This window comes from Cricetulus griseus, chromosome 2, assembly GCF_003668045.3.
Source record: "Cricetulus griseus strain 17A/GY chromosome 2, alternate assembly CriGri-PICRH-1.0, whole genome shotgun sequence".
Taxonomy (NCBI): Eukaryota; Metazoa; Chordata; class Mammalia; order Rodentia; family Cricetidae; genus Cricetulus; species Cricetulus griseus.
Genome location: NC_048595.1, coordinates 453265470 through 453286113, shown reverse-complemented (window position 1 = coordinate 453286113; position 20644 = coordinate 453265470). Strand labels below are relative to the sequence as shown.

General features: G+C 44.3%; 1 protein-coding gene and 1 long non-coding RNA gene across 7 annotated transcripts in view; one reads left to right on the top strand and one right to left on the bottom strand.

Annotated features, from left to right (window-relative positions):
* Positions 1–1987, top strand: part of LOC103159724 — a 50988-nt gene extending 49001 nt beyond the window's left edge. Inside the window, exons 2-3 of the long non-coding RNA XR_004768770.1 lie at positions 336–589; positions 715–1987. This is a non-coding gene — a long non-coding RNA (uncharacterized LOC103159724). The remainder of the gene's footprint in view (positions 1–335; positions 590–714) is intronic.
* Fer (FER tyrosine kinase) overlaps positions 1596–20644 on the bottom strand; it is a 261687-nt gene continuing 242638 nt past the window's right edge. For 2 of the 6 annotated variants that reach the window (XM_027397745.2, XM_027397746.2), the window contains exons 10-12: positions 7217–7371; positions 3079–3201; positions 1596–2172 (exon numbers count right to left, since the gene is read on the bottom strand). In XM_027397745.2, coding sequence (XP_027253546.1) covers positions 2030–2172; positions 3079–3201; positions 7217–7371 — 421 coding nt within the window. In that variant the 3' untranslated portion in view covers positions 1596–2029. The remainder of the gene's footprint in view (positions 2173–3078; positions 3202–7216; positions 7372–20644) is intronic. The other 4 variants (XM_027397739.2, XM_035441167.1, XM_027397740.2 and 1 more) reach the window with 3 other exon arrangements.

Sequence of the window (20644 nt, the reverse complement as noted above, 5' to 3'; positions counted from 1 at the left end):
AATTCCAATAATTATCAGTGACAGAAGGGATGAATAAATTATGCTTCAAGCATAACAAAATTAACAGAATGTTTTGCATAAGCTTTTCTTAATGCATGTGCCTATGTTAAATTTAATATTCTGTACGAATGACATGATCCTGAAAGGCTCCCAATGAGTTAATCTTAAACTCTACCTCTGCCCGCTCTGGGACAAAGAATAAAATAGAATTTAAATGCTGCAGATGTCATGATGTTTTGAAAAGCCTTTTTAATTTAAGCAAAGAGTTATGATGTGAATTGCAAATCCCAACAGCCTAGATGAGTGAAATTATCAATGCCATGTTCTCTTTACAGCAGAATGCAAGGATTAAGCTTCCTTCGGGTCCTGTTCACAGAGTGAGCCAAGCCAGTCTCCTTTCCCTGGCTAGGAGTGCAGTGCTGAGAGGCTGTTCTTGCTTCTTCATAGACAGAAATTGTATTATAGACAGATTCACTTGGAAATCCTGAAAGAGAACGTCTTATCTCCTGAGGGCCGGCGGATGCCTGGCGAGCAGGGCACTGAACCTGAATTCCAGAGCCTACACTTGGGTTTCCGTGGTGTGTGCCAGGTAAAGGGAGTGCCGTACCAATGGTGGGGCAGTGTGCTGTGGGCAGGCTCACATGGCCTTTCCCTTAGGCTGCATGTATGAGCATGGCGACTCCAATGATGGATGCTTGTCACTCTTCTCTTTAGCAGCCTCCTCTCTGCTTTACCCTGCCTGAAGAGAGGGTGAGACTTTCCATCTCGCCAGCTCCTCAACACAGACCAAGTAATCCCGACATAGGTCTGAGGACCACTGAAGACTTCCGGGCCATATCTTCCCCTGAGTGAGACCATCTCCCAGACACACTAACCCTGAGACAACTGTGGCTAGATCATGGAGAAGTTCCCTGGACACAGCTAAGATTCCTAGTTTTATCTGCCGTACATACACACAGGAGACATCTTTAAGATTTCCGGGTACCACCTTGCGGGGTGTGGGGGGGTGGGCATGCCTAGGGGTTTTCTCATTACCATTTACTTGATTTCTGGCCCACCTATTTCATTCATAGTAACTGTGCCCATCAGCAGATGTGTGGGGAGGTTGCAGAATGAATCTGGTACAACAGGGCAACCCCTCCTGGGCGTGTCCCCTAGGATGAAGACATGATTAGACCCATGCTGTCCTCCTGTGGACCTTAGTATCTCTCAGAGAGTGTCCACTGGGCTCTATGAGCCCCAGAAACATTTCCTAGACCTGGTGAGGGAATTCAGACCACAGACAGAGCATATCAGAGAGGTGCAGGTCTGGTTGGAAGGCAGCCTGTTTTGTGGTCTTCTCCCGGGTGAGCACTGGCTAGCTGATGTTTTCCCAGCCTGCCTTCCTGGTCCCACACGCTTCTTGCTGTCCCTGTCCTCTGCAGTCTCCTGCAGACGCAGCTGCCTCCAGACTGTGTGCTCTCTGGGAGTTTTCCATGCACCACTTTCTGCAGCATGGACTGAGGAGGTAAAGACAAAATAACACAGGGGTGAGATGCTTTCACCGTGCTTGTTCTGACAGGAAAGAAAAGAAAGACCCTAGGAAGTCCAAGCAATTCCCAATATATGATTATATTTATAGATACAATCTCGCCTTGGCAGAGTAGAAAGCCAACTGTGGTGGGAAGGCATCCTGCAAGCACGTGCTGCCAACGCTGCTCACAGTCCAACTGAGGAGGGCCTGTGGGAGCGGACAGCAGCCCACGGCTGTGCCTGAAGTAGAAGACCTGGACGCCAGGGGTCCTAGGCATGAAAACATAGACCTTTATCTTCTCAGTCAGGCCAGTGTTTTCTCTTTACAGTGGTCTCAAACGGTAGGACTCTGTGGTTAGCTAATATGGCCATGGGTTAGGACTGTTTATTTCTTGAATAAATTTGCCTTTAACATATTTTAAAGTGGAACAGACTTTCAAAAAAAACCCAGCTAATAAAAAACATAACCTTCCAAGATGGCTGCAGTAAGGTGGTATGGAGTCTGCCCTGGCTGGCACTATGTGATTTTCTTCTTGATGGCAGTGAGCTCTTTGTGAAGCTCGCTGAACCTTGGGCGGTTCTCAGGCTTGTAATCCCAACACTTCATCATGATTTTAAAAATTTCTTCTGGACAGTTCTGTGGGGCTGACATTCGGTATCCTGAAGATTCAAGAGGAGAGAACTCAGAAGGGGTTCTAAGACAAACACTCACAGGACACTCTGTGCTTGTAAATGTTAGTGCCTCACACTGTAAGTGGGATAGAAGTTAAAGGTCACTGTCAGTGTCCTGCGTTCCCCCGGCAGATGACACAGAGCACACCGCTAGAGTCACGTGCTTGCCAGCAGGGCTGCGCGAGCTGCAGCGTATACCAATTATTATTAGAGTTGTTCTGAGGCTTAGCTTCCAGAATGATCAGACCGGGAGAGTCTGGAGATGGGCTGGGGTCCTGTGCTAGGAGGTGTGTGTTCGAGGACAGAAGGCAGGCCACTCCCACACTTTGGCTACCCAAGGCAGCTGGCCACAAAATGAGGCGGGGCAGCCATCTGATGAGAACATTGCTATCGGTGGAAGCTGGGTCCTGAACAAGTGAGTGCAGGGTGTTACTGCCTCCTGTCGTTTGTTCACATTACAACTCTCTAAATTCCTTCTGGAAACCAGGAGCATCTCAGTGTGGAGTGCAACACCACTCTAAGGCGGTCTGCCTTCTTTTACCTCAGTGGGGCAGGGAAAGTGCGAGGGCCCCTCCAGATGGACCCCATCTCCACAGCTCACACTAGAGAACTGTGAAATTAAGTTACAAGACAGATTGCAACACAGTCTTTTAGGTGAGCTCACAATTGTGTTGGCCACGTTCACAGATAGGTCTAGCTGCATGTCACCTATGGGCCATGGGTTGGACAGGCTTGCAGAGGTTTGCCTCTGCTCTGTGGGAGCCATAGAATCCATGGCATTTGGAAACAGAGCATTGTGACTCATCCCTCCCATGCCCGGTGCACAGGTCCCCTATGGGTTCCGCCGTGAGGCTGGCGGATGCGACCATAACACACAGCCAGGCCTCGGCTCACCTCTTTCCACCTGCTCCCGCGCCTGCTGGTTCGTCATCCCAGGGTATGGACAGACTCCTAGGCTGAAGGTCTCCCAGAGGAGGATGCCAAAGCTCCACACGTCACTTTCAGAGCTGTATCTCCCTGAAAGGGAGGAAACGGTCATAACCAGGTGAGTCAATGGCACAAGGAGACAACAGCTCTGGCTGTGTCAGTCACATGCTAGCACGGTTCCACCTCCAAAGGAAGGCCACAACTGCATCCCATTCTTGGTACTTGTGCGAATTCCAGGCTCAGTAATGTTAAGAATTAAACGCAGTCTTCAGGAGGCTGGTTTAATCAGATGAGCTATAAAATGATTCTCCCCTTTTCCAATCATAGAAATTCAGCCAGCATGCAGGCTTAGCTCCCTGTGTTGTATGAATGAGATGGTTGGTATATATATAATATATATATATATATATATATATATATATATATATATATATATTACACATCAGTGCCTAGGAGATTAAATAAGTTGGATTCCTGCAATTTGGTCTTCTGCCTGCATCAGTTTCTTTCCAGTAAAATTACAAACAAACTTAAAGTAATAAGCAAAGTTTCTTAGCTTCAGTTTTTTTTTCCATCACTGTTTACAGATATTCATACACACTTAAAGGTCTCATTTTCTCCACTGATAGTTTCATGTGCAGAAAATGAATCTCTCTATGTGGTTTGAATGGAGTGGAAATTAGCATAGCTGGCTGGTGAAAACAACTTCTTCAAATTACATAGTGCCTTGTTTTGTCAAACTCTCTGTGCACCTGTTTTACTGAGCTACATGAGCTGAACTCTCAGGTTGTTTTTTAAAAGTAGCCTTTAGCAGAAGTCCAGAGACTTCCTAGAGATGCCTACTGGGGAGGGATCTGACATCAGGGAGGGGCAGCAGAAACACCTCTCTCAGTCTCCAAGACAATATGCTCTTGTGAGACTCGTCCAATGCTCAGCAGATCACACTGCAGCTGCACTCCACCTGTAGCAATGAGAAGGCTTTTTCTGTCTTTTTCTGAGACAAGGTCACATGCATGTAGCCTAGGCTGGCCTTCAAGGCCCCATCTCCTATCTCTACCTCTCCAGTGCTGGGATCACAGGCGTGTGTCACCACTTACAGCTCTCATGCTTCTTGAATCAGCATTTTCTAACCGTCTGCTACCCTGGGATTTATAAATGCCCCTCCTAGAAAACTGTCACATTCCTCTAAAATATAACAGCCTCTGCCTGTACTTGGACGGCACTCTGGGTCATCAGCTGCAGCTGTGAGAACTGGCTGCCCACTTCAGAGAACATCATCATGGACTTTCACTGGGCTGTTGGGTAGGGAAATTACTTTTCTTCTCGACACATCAAGTCTTTTAATGAAACTGGTTCAGTGGCTAAAAGATAAGGCTAATGTGGAACTAAGTTAAGTTCTGCAGACATGTAAGTCCAGTCTGGTGGAGACCAAGAGAGAGGCGCTCTCCACGTAAACAGATCACAGTGCACAAAGCCTCTGGGAGGAACCTGCCTGACCCTTGGTCATTTCAACAGCACAGAGTAGATCATGGAAGCCTTTTGCTGCGCTGGCCCTGGCAGGGCCGGTCTGGAGGAAAGGCACTACAACCCGCATGACCACAGAGCTGGGGACATCTTGCTCAGGTCCCGTCACTGACAACATGACTAAGCAGAAAATGCTGTCTCCTCTCATTCCAGAGTCTCATGAGTTGTTATAGCACACGGAGGAGTTTCTGGCTCAGTTACAGTGTGAGCTCTGCCATCATCCCAAAACAATCAGCTGGCAAATGGTTAAACTTTTAAAGTAGTTTTCAGGTTGTCTTTCCTCCATTCAAACCCTACCATATGCCCCTTCCCACTCCATCAGACTCATGGCCTTCTTTTCGCTAACTGTTACTGCATGCATATATAAATCTGTGTGTGTGTGTGTGTGTACATATGTGTATATAGATACATATATGTCTAAGTGCGTGCCTGTAACCATATTGTTATGTTACTGGTATGTACATTTTTAGGGCTGATTCCTTTCACATGAGACAACCAACGGGTGTTCTCTTCCCCTCTCCCTTATGAAAACTCCAATAATTGGTAAACGGATGACTTTATTTCCTGGCTGAAGATCAGTGTACTACTTTTTCTTTGTAAGTTCGGTACTTCTGTTACAGTACACCGAGAGTGGAAGGGATATAGTCTGAGTAGACTGTCATTTAATTGCTGGGGAGTGTGAGGAGTCCCCTACAGGCTCACGTGTGATCAATCAGTCCCTAAGTGGCGCTGCCATTTAGAAAGGCAATGACTCCTAGCTGGAGGGAGAGGTCATGGTGGGCGGCTGTCCCTACTTCCTGTCTGCTGTTTCCTGATGCAGTGTGACCAGTCGCCTGCTGCTCTGACAGAGTGTGTCCCTCTAGAGATACAAGCTAGCAATGAGCTCCTTCTCCCACCAGCAGGAAAGAAACCAAGCTAGATCTCACAAACACAGGGCCAAGAAGTGTTAGAGAACAAGAAGGGAGCGCGGAAAGAATGTCTGGCCCAGGAAAGGGAGATTACATGTCTGGAGGGGCCCTTTACCATCCCCTGACTCTTAAAAAAAAAAAAGTTTTCAATTAACGCTAACGACACAGTTTAATCCAACAGATCTAAGCCAAAGTTTCAAGGAGTTCCTTGGACAGAGGGTCATTTTTATCTCCCTGACCTCTTCATGGGAGATCTGGACACTTTTCCAGCAGCCCGAGGCAAAGTGAAGGGAGTGGTGAAGAAAGTGCTCCTGGATATGAAGTCAGTAAAAACTTGAAGTAGAACAAGAAATAAGGACTTTCATGAGACCCCCCCCCACACCTCCTGTTGTTTGAAAAAGCAAAAACAAAACCTGCAGGCCTCTGGAGTCTGTGAGAACTACCATGTCAGTCAGGGTACCCGGGATATCTTTCTTGGGCACTTCTTCCCGGAAGGGACAGTGCCCACTAAACTGCATTGCCATTCACAGGTACAGTCTCCTCGCCCATCTGTATCAAAGGCAGCTAAACAATTGTCCCTCTGTCAAGCCGAAAGCTTCCTACATGTCCTTTTCACTTAAGACACACATCTGTGTGGTCCATGGATCTGGAGTTAGTCCTTAGATTTGTAAATACTTTAGTGAGGGTAGTAGTCACTAAAGAACACTGTGCTCAAGAGGTAGGTTCTTACTTGCCATAAGCACTTCGGCAGAGGAAGAAAACCCAGCCACAGGGTTTTCACAAATGTTTTGCATCTTAAGGAACCCTCTGTGCAAAAACAAGTGTTACAGTCTTAGCTTCCCAGTGATTTTCCTTTACTAACACGGCCCATGAGGAAGAGCACCCTCCTCCGGGAAGAAGCCTGTGGGAAATGATGGGTCCCACTGGACTCTAAGGGAGGTCCACAGTCACTAGAAAGCTCACGATGCCCCTCTTGCTGGCACGAGGCATCTGACTCCACCCTGACACTCAAATTTTTACCTAGAAAAAAAACTTGGCTCCTCAAGAAGTTAAACTAGTTTATACTCACATAATGGGCTTGGGTGCAGAAAACACCTTGTCTGAGAAGTTCAGAGCTAACAATGGCAAACGCACAGACAACTGTGGGATAGCGTGCTGACTCCCACACATTCGCCACGGCTTGTGTGCACTACTCACAACAGAGATACTTAAATTTTTTCAGAGAAAAAAATGATAAACAAATTCCTGATTTTATAAAAGACAAATCTTGAGCCAAGACAGAGGTGGGTATTATATAGTAAGCTCCAGGGACAGAGGCTGAGACCAGGATCCCACAGAGGGAGACTTGACTGACACGGTTTAACTTTCGATGAGATTGCTGGACAAAGTTAAGATGTGCGGACTCAGGGTCCAGAGGCCCAGCACCCCTCGATGTACACTCGAGTATTCATGTCTGTTGGGAGGTGTTCACACTAGGGATTCTCACATGTCCAGTCATGTTCACTGACTCTGTTAACCTGGCAATCTCACATGTCTGAACATGTGACTAAGCAAGGTAGAAACATTTACACCATCCGTGTTGCTCCTTCACTCGGTCCCAGCCACACCCGTGGACTCTTTGTGCTGATACAGGCCACCTTTACTACCGGAAGGAAAGCCAGAGCCACCCGTACCGTAATTAAGAGCTTCCGGTGCTGTCCACTTAATGGGGATCTGCTTTAGGCCAGAAGATGAATATATCCCGCCGTCTTCTTGCCGAGACATTCCGAAGTCACTGATTTTCAGAACGTTATTCTCACCCACCAGACAGTTTCTTGCAGCCAGGTCCCTGGGTTGTAATGAGATACAGAGAGCGCCCATTAAAGCAAGTTGAAAGCAGCTTTCACATTTATTCCTTCCACACTTTGCATTCTCACGACTGTGGTGTATTTATAATGAGGGTAAGAATGCTCGAGATTCGCCAGGCGTCCCATCAATTCTGTCCTGGGTAAAAGTCACCCAGGAGCACACCTGCATATGGAGCAGGCCACATGCTAGTTTTCCGCACCAGCTAGATTTCCATTTAAATAGAAAAAAGACTCTCCCTTAAAAGAGGAAGTCACTGAGGAGAGAGGCTCAGAGTTTGACCTTGTTTCTCTGTTGACTGGCTTCCCCAGGGCAGCACAGCCAAGGGCTGCTGGGATAATGGACAGTTATCTACTGTCCACAAAAGTAACTGGTCACACGTGCTGCTGAATACGTGCAGTGTGTTGTTTGGCCGTAGTAAAAGCCATCTCTAGAGCTTCCCAAAGAAGGAGAAAAGGTTAAGGTGGCGAGGAAGTGGGCAAACCCTTCTTCTCCCGCACCTGGGACAGACAAAACTTGATGACTTGGCTGTGTGCCCCTCACTATTGTGCTCCACTCCAGCTAACAGAGTGAAGACCCTCCACCAGGCTAGTGAGGAGGGCACGCAGTCTAAGATCCATATATAAAGTCATGAGTGTGAGCATCTCCATATGACAGGATTTGTGGTTCACGGACAGGCTCGCAGAGGAAATCCTACATTAGATAGCCTTGCACAAAGGCCTCTTGGGTAACCCGCATTTAATCAAGACCTGAAGGAAGGGCTTCTGTCAGTCAGTCAAGCGTGACAGACACCACTTCCTCTTAACATCCCTTCCTTCCATTTTAGTAAAAAGAACCCAGAGCTTAGCTGAATGTTTTGCCATATGGTTTAAAACATGAAGCTTCCCAGCGTCCCCTGCAGTTAGGTGTGGCTGTGCTTTAAGTGCTGGACAATGAAATGGCAGCATAAGAATTATCTACAGTGTCCTGGCGATTGTTTTTAAGGCAAGGAGATGGACTGTAGCTCTCTCTCCCATCTGCTGGCCTGAACATGGACAAAGAGAAACCACAGCAACCCTGTCAAAACAGCAGAAAACCAAGCGCCTGGGTTACTTATAAGTCCTAGGGAGTTTCTAGCTGTGCTTGAATTTGTTCTATCTGAGAGTTCTTATTCATTTAACTTTTCTGTGTGTGTGTGGTTATAAGCAGTAGATACCAGGGTAAACTTAGATCTCTCAAATGCAAGGTATCTAGAGCCATCAGTTGTCTCCATAGAGGAGAGAGTAAGCAGCTGGCCTATCAATTCTGAAGTCACAAGAGAGAGATAAGAGGGAGCTGTAGCTTTTAGATGGCATTTGAAGTATGCCACTGGAAAATGCTTGCACCGCCAGTGTAGAGAGGCAAAGGCATCTGAAGATGAGACACCATGACAGACACACTGTGGTCTAGGGAAGGGACCTCACCTCTGTTGAGGACAGCATTTCAAGGAGGAATACTGATCAATGGGCTGGGAATGATCTGGGGAATACAAGGTCAGACTGTGAGCTGGCCACATGGACTAGCGAGTCTACACTAGACAAAGAGAGGAGAAAAAGAAGTGGAGTCCTCTCTCGAGCACATCTTGTGCAGAGAGGTATATAGAAGGGCTTCGAGATGCCCGCTCCTGTCCAGGGCAGAAACTGCCGGGTGTGGATACGATGGCGGGGGTGGGGGGGTGGGGTGACGTCACAAATGGGAAGCTCTTTAAAAGCACACTTGAATCCTGTCACCTCTTGCATTCTCAATTTGGATTCCTAATGTTCAGACATGTATGTGGTACACAGTAAGGGCTCAAAAACACTTCATGAATGGACACTGTCTCACATACATGACCCAGGCTGAAGGCTTCCATTCTGGGTTTTCATTTTAAATTATTTTCTCCTGAGTAAACAGTGGGTTTCCTTTTCATCTGGTTCTTATATATTGGTTTTTGGAACACAAAAAATAAGAATAAATTTTTGGAAGTCTTGAGTCATATGTAAAGTTGTTTTTTGAAATGAGGTCTCACTGGGCCCTGGCTGGCTTTGAACTCATTTTGATCCTCCCGTCCCAGTATCCCAAGGGCTGTGGTTGCAGCCTACTCTATCACGCCAGGTAGGTCTAATTTGTATCTTTAGCAACAGACACGACTGGTGACCCCGTTTGCTAACAGTAGTCAATTAATCTTAAAATTACTGAACACTCTTAGGATGAGAGAAGTACTATTTTTGCTCTTTAGTAGGGAGCTTGGCTGGGTGTCTGTGCAGCCATTCATAAGGAAACGTGAAGTACTTTGCTTTGCTGATTTGCTGGAACTAGTTTTATTCATCAGATCGAGACTCACAATGGAGAACCATGGAGGAAACCCAAGTTAAAAACTGAATCTGACTTTCTGCCCAGCTTTGAAATGTGGCAGCTCACCATGTACTCCCACTGGGGGACTTTACTGCCAAAGTAAGTGACGGTGAATGGCTGGTTTATAACTAACTTCTTCTGTAAGGAGCTGCTGCCCTTGTTGGTTGGCAACTCTAGGTCTTACCCATGGTTGGCCATAATCCATCCCAGCTCCACTAACTATTTGTGTGGCCTTGGCATGCTTAGCTACGTTTTCCTTACCTAACAAATATAACTTGGCAGGATTAGGAGGGGTCGTGCTTCTAAAGTTGCAGCATACAGTAGACACAGCATCAAGTTTCAATTAGCTACTGTTGTTATTTTCCTTGTTTATGGGTTAGTAGTGTTACTGTTAAAAAGATTGTGACAAGAGGCCCAGGAACAACAAATGAAAATCGTTTTGCAGAGTATGTCATGATCACGAAGGAGAAGGGGCAGTGTCCGGAAACACGGCTCACTGTGAGGGAGACGTAACACACGCTTGCAGAGGTCTCACCAATGATGTTCACACGCTCTCATGACAGCTGGCATTCTCTTGAATTACTGAAGGAATCTCATGTAGGCGCAGACCTGGCTCATCAGGTTTTGGAAGTGACACTGTATGTGCAGGGCTCCTGAAATGCTTCCCGGCTGTACTGGGACACTGCACACAAAGTGGGACCCAGAAAAGGACCAGCTCTTGTCCACTAACCCAGTTCAAGTCAGGCCTCGTTCTTTCCCTGCGCTCCATTTCATGATTCCCCTCCTCGGGACAAGGAGACAATCTTTTCTAGTACACCTTCCGAACAGTCATCAGAACCAATCTGTTGTTAGGAACAAGGAGACGCTCTGGAGATTTCTGAAAGGCTGCAGCTATGTTTAATTCAGTGGATCCACTTCTAATCTTAATTTTTTGTTTTGTTATTTTGAAGAGGACACACAGTACAGATTTTAAATTCTGGATCCAGCCAGTCTTCAAAACCCACAGTGTAACTTTGGTTCTAGCACTGTAGCAAGCCCCTAGTGCACATGCCTGCTGGTTATAATGGAAGCCTCTAGGTGAGCCAGACACAGTCTTCAAGGTTCATGCCTGTGGATTCCAGAGTGTGATCAAAACTTGGAAAGGCAACACAGGAGTTTGCTCTCTCTTCTTTAGTTCATTTGCAGCTTCTCCCAAAGCAGGCACCTGAACTAGTGATGAAAATTCCAACAGAAGCTCTGTCTTTCTACCTAGAGAATCCCGACAAAGTGATTCCTACGAGCTAGGGTGAGGAAACAGAGGAGAGGCTCACCTAACCCATGTGTGGGAGTACATGCCTCAGTTGAAGCTCTGAGTTAGTTTCGTGTGACACACCCACACACACTTAAACTAAGGCAATGGACCTGGCTGCCGTAACAGCACCAAAGGAGGCATTTTAGTATGTACTAAACTGTAACAGTTTTGTTCTGAGCATGCTATGCCAGGGACTTTGAATCTACACACTCACAATATCAAGACTACAATTCAGATTGCTTACTAGCCTGTCGGGGGCCCCAAAATATTATGATATTTTGGGTGCAAACCTTGGCTCAATTACAGGAGCTCAAATCTTCCATTGTCTTTCAGATGCCAGCTGATTACCTCTGGATGCCTGGCCTTGGTGGGGAATGGTTCATAGTTTAACAATAGGCCTGGGCACCTGGGTGGATGCACACCCATCTTGGGGCTGGCAGAAAGTTCCTAGAAACTAGTCAGCGACTAGCAAGACGTGCCTGGTAGAATGCAAGGGGGCTTGTACACGTCTGTTCTGAGACTATCTCCAGGATTAAAGGAAATATTTGATATCAGCTTTATTTATGATAATAGATGTCTTTCGCTATTCACTCCCACTACTGGGAAGCTATTTAAAAGGATGCTTGAACAACCATGGACTCCAGTCTCCAGGATGGTCTGAGAGCCCTCCCAAGATGACAAACTGTGTCTGTCTCGCTGCAGGGTAGCTAGGAGTTTCCCAATCCATACTCTCCCACTCAGGGATGGACCCGGGGCTGTTCGGCTGGCTCCGATTGCAGCCCCAAAGACATCAGTCCAGAATAGATGGCCTTTGTAGCATGGGCTGATAAAGGCCAGACCATAGCAATGGCCAAAACTTTTTTTTTTTTTTTTTTTTTTGGCTTTTAGAGACAGGGTTTCTCTGTGTAGCCCTGGCTGTCCTGGGACTCTGTAGACCAGCCTGGTCTTGAACTCAGAGATCCACCTGCCTCTGCGTCTAGAGTGCCGAGATTAAAGACGTGTGCCCCCACTGACCGGCCAACAGCCAAAACTCTCAGGTGTGGGTAAGGTTGTAGTTCATTTGGTGGCATGTAAAAGGTTAGCAAGCTATGAAGGTCTTTAGGTTCAGTCAACAGCACCCTACCCAGGTTCAAGTGACCAATTCTAGATTCTAAAGGGAAAGGAATACCATCAACAAATGCCAGTCCTGTGACAACTTCAAAACAGAATCAGACGACAACAACAACAACAACAACAAAACAACCAAAAAGCTTCATGGCAGCCGTTAAGATAAAACATACTTGCATGTGAAGGCAGGGATTCTTAGCAGAAATTTAGAAAGTTAAAACACAGAAACCTCGCAACTGGAACATATAAAATATCTGAAACCAAACCAAACCAAATGCCTGACAGGTCCGTAGTGGTCCAGTCATAACATTCAATACACTGCAGGATAAGCAAACACAAAACAGGAAAATGTGGACAGGACTTTCAGGAATTGCAAGACAACAACCAAGATGTGCTCGTCGAGAGAGAGACAGGAATCACAACACTTGAGGAGATAAATACATCTCAATGATGTTTGCGATATCCTACGAGATGAAATCCATGCCTGGCACAGTATTAGGCTAAGAACTGGGAGCAAGACAGTCACAGGAGAGTCAAATCCCAACCGCTTCTCATTGTGCCTGCAATTAGTGCCTCTCTCAGCAGAGTCTGAGGTCAATGGCAATCAACACAAAGACCCACAACTGGCCAAGGTGTGGAGAAAGAGATGGTGGTGCTCAGCCCCAAATGGGTCATCGTTATCACAGCCCCTCCTCCCAAACCCCAGGAACCTCTGGAGAAGAGTGGAGAGAGTGTAAACCCAGGGGCAGTGAGTGAGTGCAAGGAAACGGTGGCCTCTGAGCACAGTGGTCATGATAGCATGCACAAGACCTGTGCATGTTCACGCCAGACCAAACCCAGCTTGGAGAAGGTGGGTGGCACCCTGAGCTGAGGAGCTAACAGAGAGCTGCCGGGAGAGCCAGTGTTCTATAAACAGAGTGCTATCACTAGTAAGTTATCATGCGCCAGCGGAAGGCCACACACCCAGAAATACATGGGCAGCACACATTGGACTTGATGGTGTTTAATAAAAGAGACACAAAGTTGGGGGGTTAGGAAAGTCGGGGTGTGTATCTGGGAACAGCTGGGGGACAGAAAGTGGCTATGGCTAAAACACAAGAAACTAAGTAGTAAAAATATATGTATATACCCACAATCTTTGGAAACTCCAGGTAAATATCAAACAAGTACCCAAATACATCAAGCCCTGAAATGTATGGAAAAAATTTAAAGGTATTAAGTTGATAGGGACAAGGATTTCAAATAAGAACTATGTTTCTAAGATTGGCATATTTCTCAAAACAAATGCTGGAGTCTAGAAGACAGCACAATGACATCTTTAATTTACTATGTTGGAAAATTTCTTCTGAGTTGACCCACAGACTTCATGCTCTCTCTATCAACATATTAGCAAGTACATTGGTCAATTCAGCATATCCCATAAAGATAAAGAAAAACTAAAAATTCAATAACAGCAGACCTACTTTATCAGAAATGCTAGAAATATTTAAGGCCAAAGGAAAATGATATGGAGACACTGAGATACAAAGAAACACACTTTTCATCTTCATTATCTATGTAATAAGTCTAAACAGTGAAAGCAAATATAATCCCACTCTATCTTGCCAGGTTTTCAACGTCTTTGTGCTACACAGGGGCTGGAAGAAGGTGGCACTTTGGTAAAGGGACTTGCCTAGTCTGATCCCTGAGATGCACTGGGTAGAAGAAAACTATTCCTGAAAGTTGTCTTCTGACCTCTATATGCCCCTCCCCCAATAAACAAGTAAATGGGACAATTACCATACTAAGGAGAGGTGTGAGCAAATGAACCTATATTGTAAGTTTTCTCCCCCTAGGGGAAGGAGTATAACATTAGCTGTAAAAGTCTAGGGTTATGTGTATTGTTGGATTATTCTGGTGTTAGAGCAACTACATGGTGATGGAAATTGATACTGTAGAAAATTCAAGAAAAGATTTAAAGAACAATATCAAGATTGAAAGGAGTTTGTTACTATGGATTTTATAGACATTGAGATGGCGACAAATTTGATGGCATACATAAAATGAGTACATTTCTTAAAAACACAACTTGCCAAAATCAACATGTGAAAAATCTTAATAGCTTTATGCCTGCTAATAAAAATCAAAACCTTCCCCAAATTATGCTCCAATGGCTTCATGAGTAATTTCTATCTCATGGAAGAAATGGCATTAGCCTAACTTTGGAAAAATATAGAGGATCATTGCCTAAATCATTTTATGGGGTCAGCAAAACTTGAACATAGGATCCAACATTATAAAAAAATTTCCCACCTGAACCACACAAAACCAGAAAGTGTACAACACAAAATCTTTGCAAACTCTGTCTACCATCCATAACCAAGTAGGGGTTTATCCTCATAATGCAAGATTAGTTTACTATTTGTTAACTTACTAGCTTAACAGAATCCAGAGGGGGCAGTGATGATTCCATTTGATAATGAAACAGTAGTGGACCAAACTCTACATTCACTTACAATAAAATGCTTAGTAAAATAAAAATATTAACAAAGCTGGGTTTTCAGATGTAAGTGTTCTGTGTTAGTAACAGAAATACCCATTGCTTTTAACATAAAAACGTTGTGATGGAAGGAAACTAGATCACACGAATCTGCTGTAAAATTTGCACATGACAGTAGACACAAACTCATCAACTGTCTCTTAGAGCAAACCAGCAAACAGGTGGCACTGGGGATCCAGTTTGTTCCTGTCAACACCAAAGCCCAGACCCAGGTCCAAGTGATGGGGTCAGCTGTTGGAAAATACAACCACATCCTTTCCTAACATAGGTGGGTGATGGAGAGCCACTTCGGACAACAAGACAAATTCTACTTGAGCAAATACAACTGCAAACTCCATATATCCTTTCCTAGTCTTTAGAAAATCACATTCTTTTGCTGGGTGGTGGTGCACACACCTTTAATCCCAGAACTCAGGAGGCAGGACTATCTCTGTGAATTCAAGGTCCATGTGGTCTACAAAGTGAGTTCCAGGACAGCCAGAGCTGTTACACAGAGAAACCCAGTCTCAAAACAAAACAAAAAAACACAGTCTTTTGTGGTTAAGGAGAACTGAAGAGAGATGCTGAAAAATATCAGGCTCAAACACATAATCACTAACTTATCCCGAGAGGGCAGAGGGACCTGTCCTTGCTTTTAGCTACTACAGTTAACCTGGGAGACTCAAAGCTTTAAGAGATGGGTTCTTTCTCCAAGGAGTCAGAGAAATCTCCCCGTCAGTGTGAGCTGCTTTCCACCATCTGTGACCCCACTGTGGAAGGAAACAGACTCTCTTGAAGTTATCTCTGGCGTAAGGTTAAACAAAACCTGATTATGGTTAAACACCTTAATAGCCTAGTCCAGATGAAGAGGGGACAATGTTTACATCCCCTTAGTCCACAGATACGCCTGACTTCAAAGGGTGATACCACAGAAGTGTTTTCGGCACATGCATTAGGGCCAGTTGCTATGGGAGGCTTCAGTGAACAGCACTGTGGGGCCATCTGCCAGGTCACTTCAGCACACACAAGGACTTCCATTCCTAAAAGACACCTGGAATGGAGGTTTACAATGTGCACTCGCCTCTTCTGAGAGGGTGGGAGATAAGAGCTTGCTTTCCTAGGTAAGAAAAACACAAACACCAGAACCAAACACTCAGTGTAAACCATTCACTAACACAACAGAGCACCACTGAAAAAGTGATCAGGCCACTCCTAACTGAACAGCCATCACATCACAGTAATGACAGTCATTTATTTAGCACTCTAACTTGTTGGGTATCTCTGTCAACACCCAACTTTATGCACACTATGCTTACTTGTTAAATTCATTTTATAGTCTTTGCCCCAAAGCAATGATTTACTGTTAGGAGGGCAAGACGAGGAATCTAGAGGGTGGACATCTCATCCAGTGTTTTCTTTAATAAGCCACCCCCGGGCTTTGAAAGTGAAGCACCATTCTTTTCTGAGCACAAAGACTGCCGTATAATTTGCAATAGTTTATAATTCTTTTGTACAACATCTCTGCAGTCATGACAGCCATATGTTTTATGATGGTTGACAGAAAGACCATAACATGGTGAAAAGGCGCTAAAAAGCCAACAGTATTTTGAAACTGATTTGTAATCTAGCAATGACAACAGTGAAAGAGAACTGCATTTAGATATGTGGAAGACATTGTGTCTCAGGTGCTGTTTTATGGATCCTGGAAGACATTCGATAACTGTGGGAATCAGAGCTTCAGTGCTGGAAAGAAGAAGAAGAAATGGATAGAAAAGTCAGGCATAAAACACCCAGGGAACCTACAATAGCATGAAAAGACCAAATCTACAAATAACAAGGCTACAGGAATGAGAAGAACCCCAGGTCAAAAGCACAGAAAAACGGTTTTTAACAAAATCAGAGAAAAAGTTCCCACAACCTAAAGAACAAGATGCCTATCTGGGTACAAGAAGCACCCAGAATACCAACTAGACAAGAGTAAAAAAGAAATTCCCCATGGCACATAATAAGACACCAAATGTACAAAACAAAGAAAAAAATACTAAAAGCTACAAGGGAAAAAAGACAAAGTAACATATAAAGGAAGATGCATTAGAATAACCCAACTCTTCAATGAAGAGTTCTATCAACAGAGAGAACACAGACACCATTCTAGACTACTAGACCCAACAAAATAGTTCATGACAAAATCAAATCTAAGCCATTTGTATCCTTTGGTCTTTCAATGAAATTTACTTTTTGCCAACTTGCAGGTCGTAGTTATATAAAGTGTTGAAAAGGCTTAAGGTTGACAAAGTGATTTTATGTTGCCTAAATATTTCCACGAATTGGCAAAACTAATGACACCCAAACCACAAGAGAAAAGATGCTGAATTCATGGTAGCATTCCACAGAAATGCAGGGCTATGGAAGCTTACTACACAGTCACCATAGTGGCCAGGCAGATTTGTAATAACTCCATAAGGGGTAATTCAGTAAGAATATGAAATACCAAATCTTAACTATCAACTAGCATTGGGTTATTATTTGAAGGCGATGATATTGTGAGCAAAGCAATCAGGGTATATTTGTAAGGAGACTTCTATTCTTGTGACCTTATTCTGGAATATATGTTCTCAGGTCTGACATAAATGCATGACACAAGACAACCTGTGACAGACTATGAAGCCAGATGCTAGATGATAGTGGTGAGAGAAAAAAATCATTTCTGGTTATGTGATTTGCAAATCCAAGGAGGCCACTGGGTCATCTCTATGAATCTGTAGGCTTTAAGAACACTGAATACCATGTTTTACTTGATATACACTAGAACCATACCTTATAATCTTCCAATTTACTTTGCACTACTCCCCTTAACCCAACAGCCATAGAGTTTAATCTCTATATACACAAAACAAGACACACATGCATGTGTGGACACAACAAGATCATCCCATCGCTCTGGTGCCAGGTCCTCTGCTATACTTTGCACAGGAATGATAACCTAATTCTTCCTTCCAAGGACTTTGCTTCTGTAAGAGAAAGCAACATGACTACATACATTACAACTCTAGGAGTTACACATCTGAAGGTCATGCTGACAGGCAGACCCTTAAAGAAAGGTACACTATGGGAACTATGGCCAAATAACTCGTAAAGAATGTGACAAGAGCAGTATTTCAAGGTTCTGGACTAGAGACTCCAAGGGACCTGTAGCTTTCACTTCTATCTTCCTGAACATACAGATGCCACACAATGATGTCTAAAGGATGTGTGTGTGTGCTCACACAAATGTGTGTGTATAATCCCTAGCCTTCAGCCAACATACAAGTTCCAGTTAGTTAGTTGAATAAGCCATTATTACACTCTCCAGTCCAGGAAAGCCATGTTGATCCGAGAGGAGAACAGGAAGAAATATTCAGCTAGGCCTAGCTAAGTTATAGACTGCAATTGGCAGAATAATAAGCAATGAAAAGTCACTGTGGTGAACTGCTGTGTTTTGGGGTGACAGGTCATGGTAGCAATAAAGAATGAGAACATCTACTAATTAATAGCAGCAAGAATTACAGGTCAGCAGTAAGAGAAATACCAGCACGCAGGAGGGGCCTTACTAACAGCAAGTGGCTCAGATATTTTTTAATGGCACCATACTTGTTTAATGGCACCATACTTGTTTTCTTATCTGGTTCATTGCAGGGTACAAGCCCACACCAGCCCCCTCCCCTTTAAGGCTTTCTTTGCACTAAAATCTGCCAGCCATTTAAGCCTAACTTTTCCTGGACATAAGGCTAAAGAGGCTCTGTCTCAGCAATGATTCTCTGAGTGTGTTCCTCCCTGTCCCACAATGCTCCAGCACCATTTAGGGTATGACATACAGAAAAATAATATGTTAAGTGTTTATGCGTAACATATTGAAGCTAGTTACTTTAGAAATAACCCCCTTGGAAGGAACTTTGGATAATTTTGTTATCAGATTAAAACATATCACAACAAGGGACACAAAAACAACCCAAGTCACCAATAAGTATTAACTATTGTGTATATATAGTTGGTATGAAAGAAACAGGAAAACAAACAATTTGTAATAATTTCATAAAGTGATTTAAAGTTTTCAGGGGTCAGGGACTGAGAAATAAATTGAGTGCATTCCTTCAAAAATAAAATCACATTTATTTCCTAGGCAAGGCAGGGACCAAAAACATACAGGAGTTCACATTCCTTGTCTGTGCCTTGTTGAATGAAGCACCATTAAATATTATACAGAAGTATAATAAAGCATAATAAAGTATACATTAAGTATTATAAAAAGAGTTATTCAAGGACAGTGGAGAGAAACAAGAAACAGGAGCAAACGAGCGCCCACACCGGTTGCTGAATTAAGACAATGGAGACAGTTCTGTGCTGATGACTTCAATTGCAGGAACGTGGGAGGGGTCACGAGTCGTGACGAACATGTCAAGCCTGTCACCCTACTCACACACAAGAGACACAATTAGTACAGGGTATGGCAATATTGCTTTCAGACAGCAGGATGAGGGACCGGAATCAATCAAAATGAAAAGTACTGTTTTGTGTTTCCAAAACGTAGAATTCACTCCAAAAGCTATGCTAAAGAATCAAAGTACAAATGCAGCAAAGAGTGAGAACAAGACCCAGGCCGTCCGCACGGAGGGAGTGGGGAGAGGCGCAGTGCAGTCAGCGCATGCGTGTGATGCGGGTCACACACGTGACTGCGTCCGGAGAGGGCACCGGCGCGCAGGCCACGGAAATGCTACCTCGGCGATGGCACACACATGAAGACAGTCTCAGGAGCAGGACAGCGGTGATCAGAGCTCGGCTCAGAGGTCAACAGCAGCTCAAACAACAGTGATAAAGGAACACGGGGCCGCCTTTGAGTATTCTAATAGTAATATCACCAACGGAAGTGACGGTCATTCCAGTTCTCCTGTGTTGAAACCGTAGAGTAATTACAGAGCCAACACTGCCCCAAGTGTCACCCGATTGTTCAACAGGCAGCAGCATCTTTCTGAGTTCAGCCTACTGCACTGCACAGCTTCCTTGAATCAGGGCCTTCTGGGAGCAGATGTGTCTTTGAGAAAGGATGGGGATTTGTTCTAGACTCCTCAGCTATAATCTCAAAACCAGTTATCTCTGTAGGCTAACACGTTTAAGTTTAATGCAGTGTAGATACACTGTGACTGACTATTAATACAAGAACACCTGCTATGCAGAAAGCCCCCTGGCTTTATTATAGAGTGCTTCTATAACCCATCCTGTTAGCACATGCAAATATTCCCATACTACCACGAAATTATTGTCTAAGGCTCTATGAGGCACCTGGAACAATATGTAACAGTTTTCCTTAAGTTCTGAGCCATATTTATGGTGTGTAAAAAAAAAGGGTGTAAAAAAAAATACTAGGTGGTGTTAACATTTAAAAAAAATCATTGGTTAAAATAAAATTTAATTATATGCACCCAAACTTCATTCTTTCTTCCAAGATTAAGCCTGTAGATGCTTTTATTCCAACATCTAAAAATCATCTTCCAGACAACACAACAAAGACCAATGGTAACTAGCAATAATTCATGGAGAGGAACAAATGCTTTTCATGTTTTTCATGGAATTCAAAGTACCTATTCCTAAGGTACTATGACAAAAAAAGAAACCAAAAAACCCAAACTCAAAAGAAACACACTTGCTATAAAGTGGAAAGCAAAACTTGGGTGTATAAACAACCACAGAGCTGAAGAGCACCAGCTGATAATTAAATATTTTAGGATGCTTATGATTGCTATGGGCTGATGTGTCTCCTACCTGTGTATAAATGCTGACTTCCTAGTGCCTACCGTAACAGAGGACAGTCTGAGACACAATTGGGCCACAAGTGTGGAGCCCTCATGCATGGACTCAGTGCCCCTATAAAGACAGGAAGCTAGTTCCTCCTTTTCTCTGCTCTCAACCTGAGAAGACAGCCACTTGGAAACCAGGGAGCTGGTTCTCTCAGAG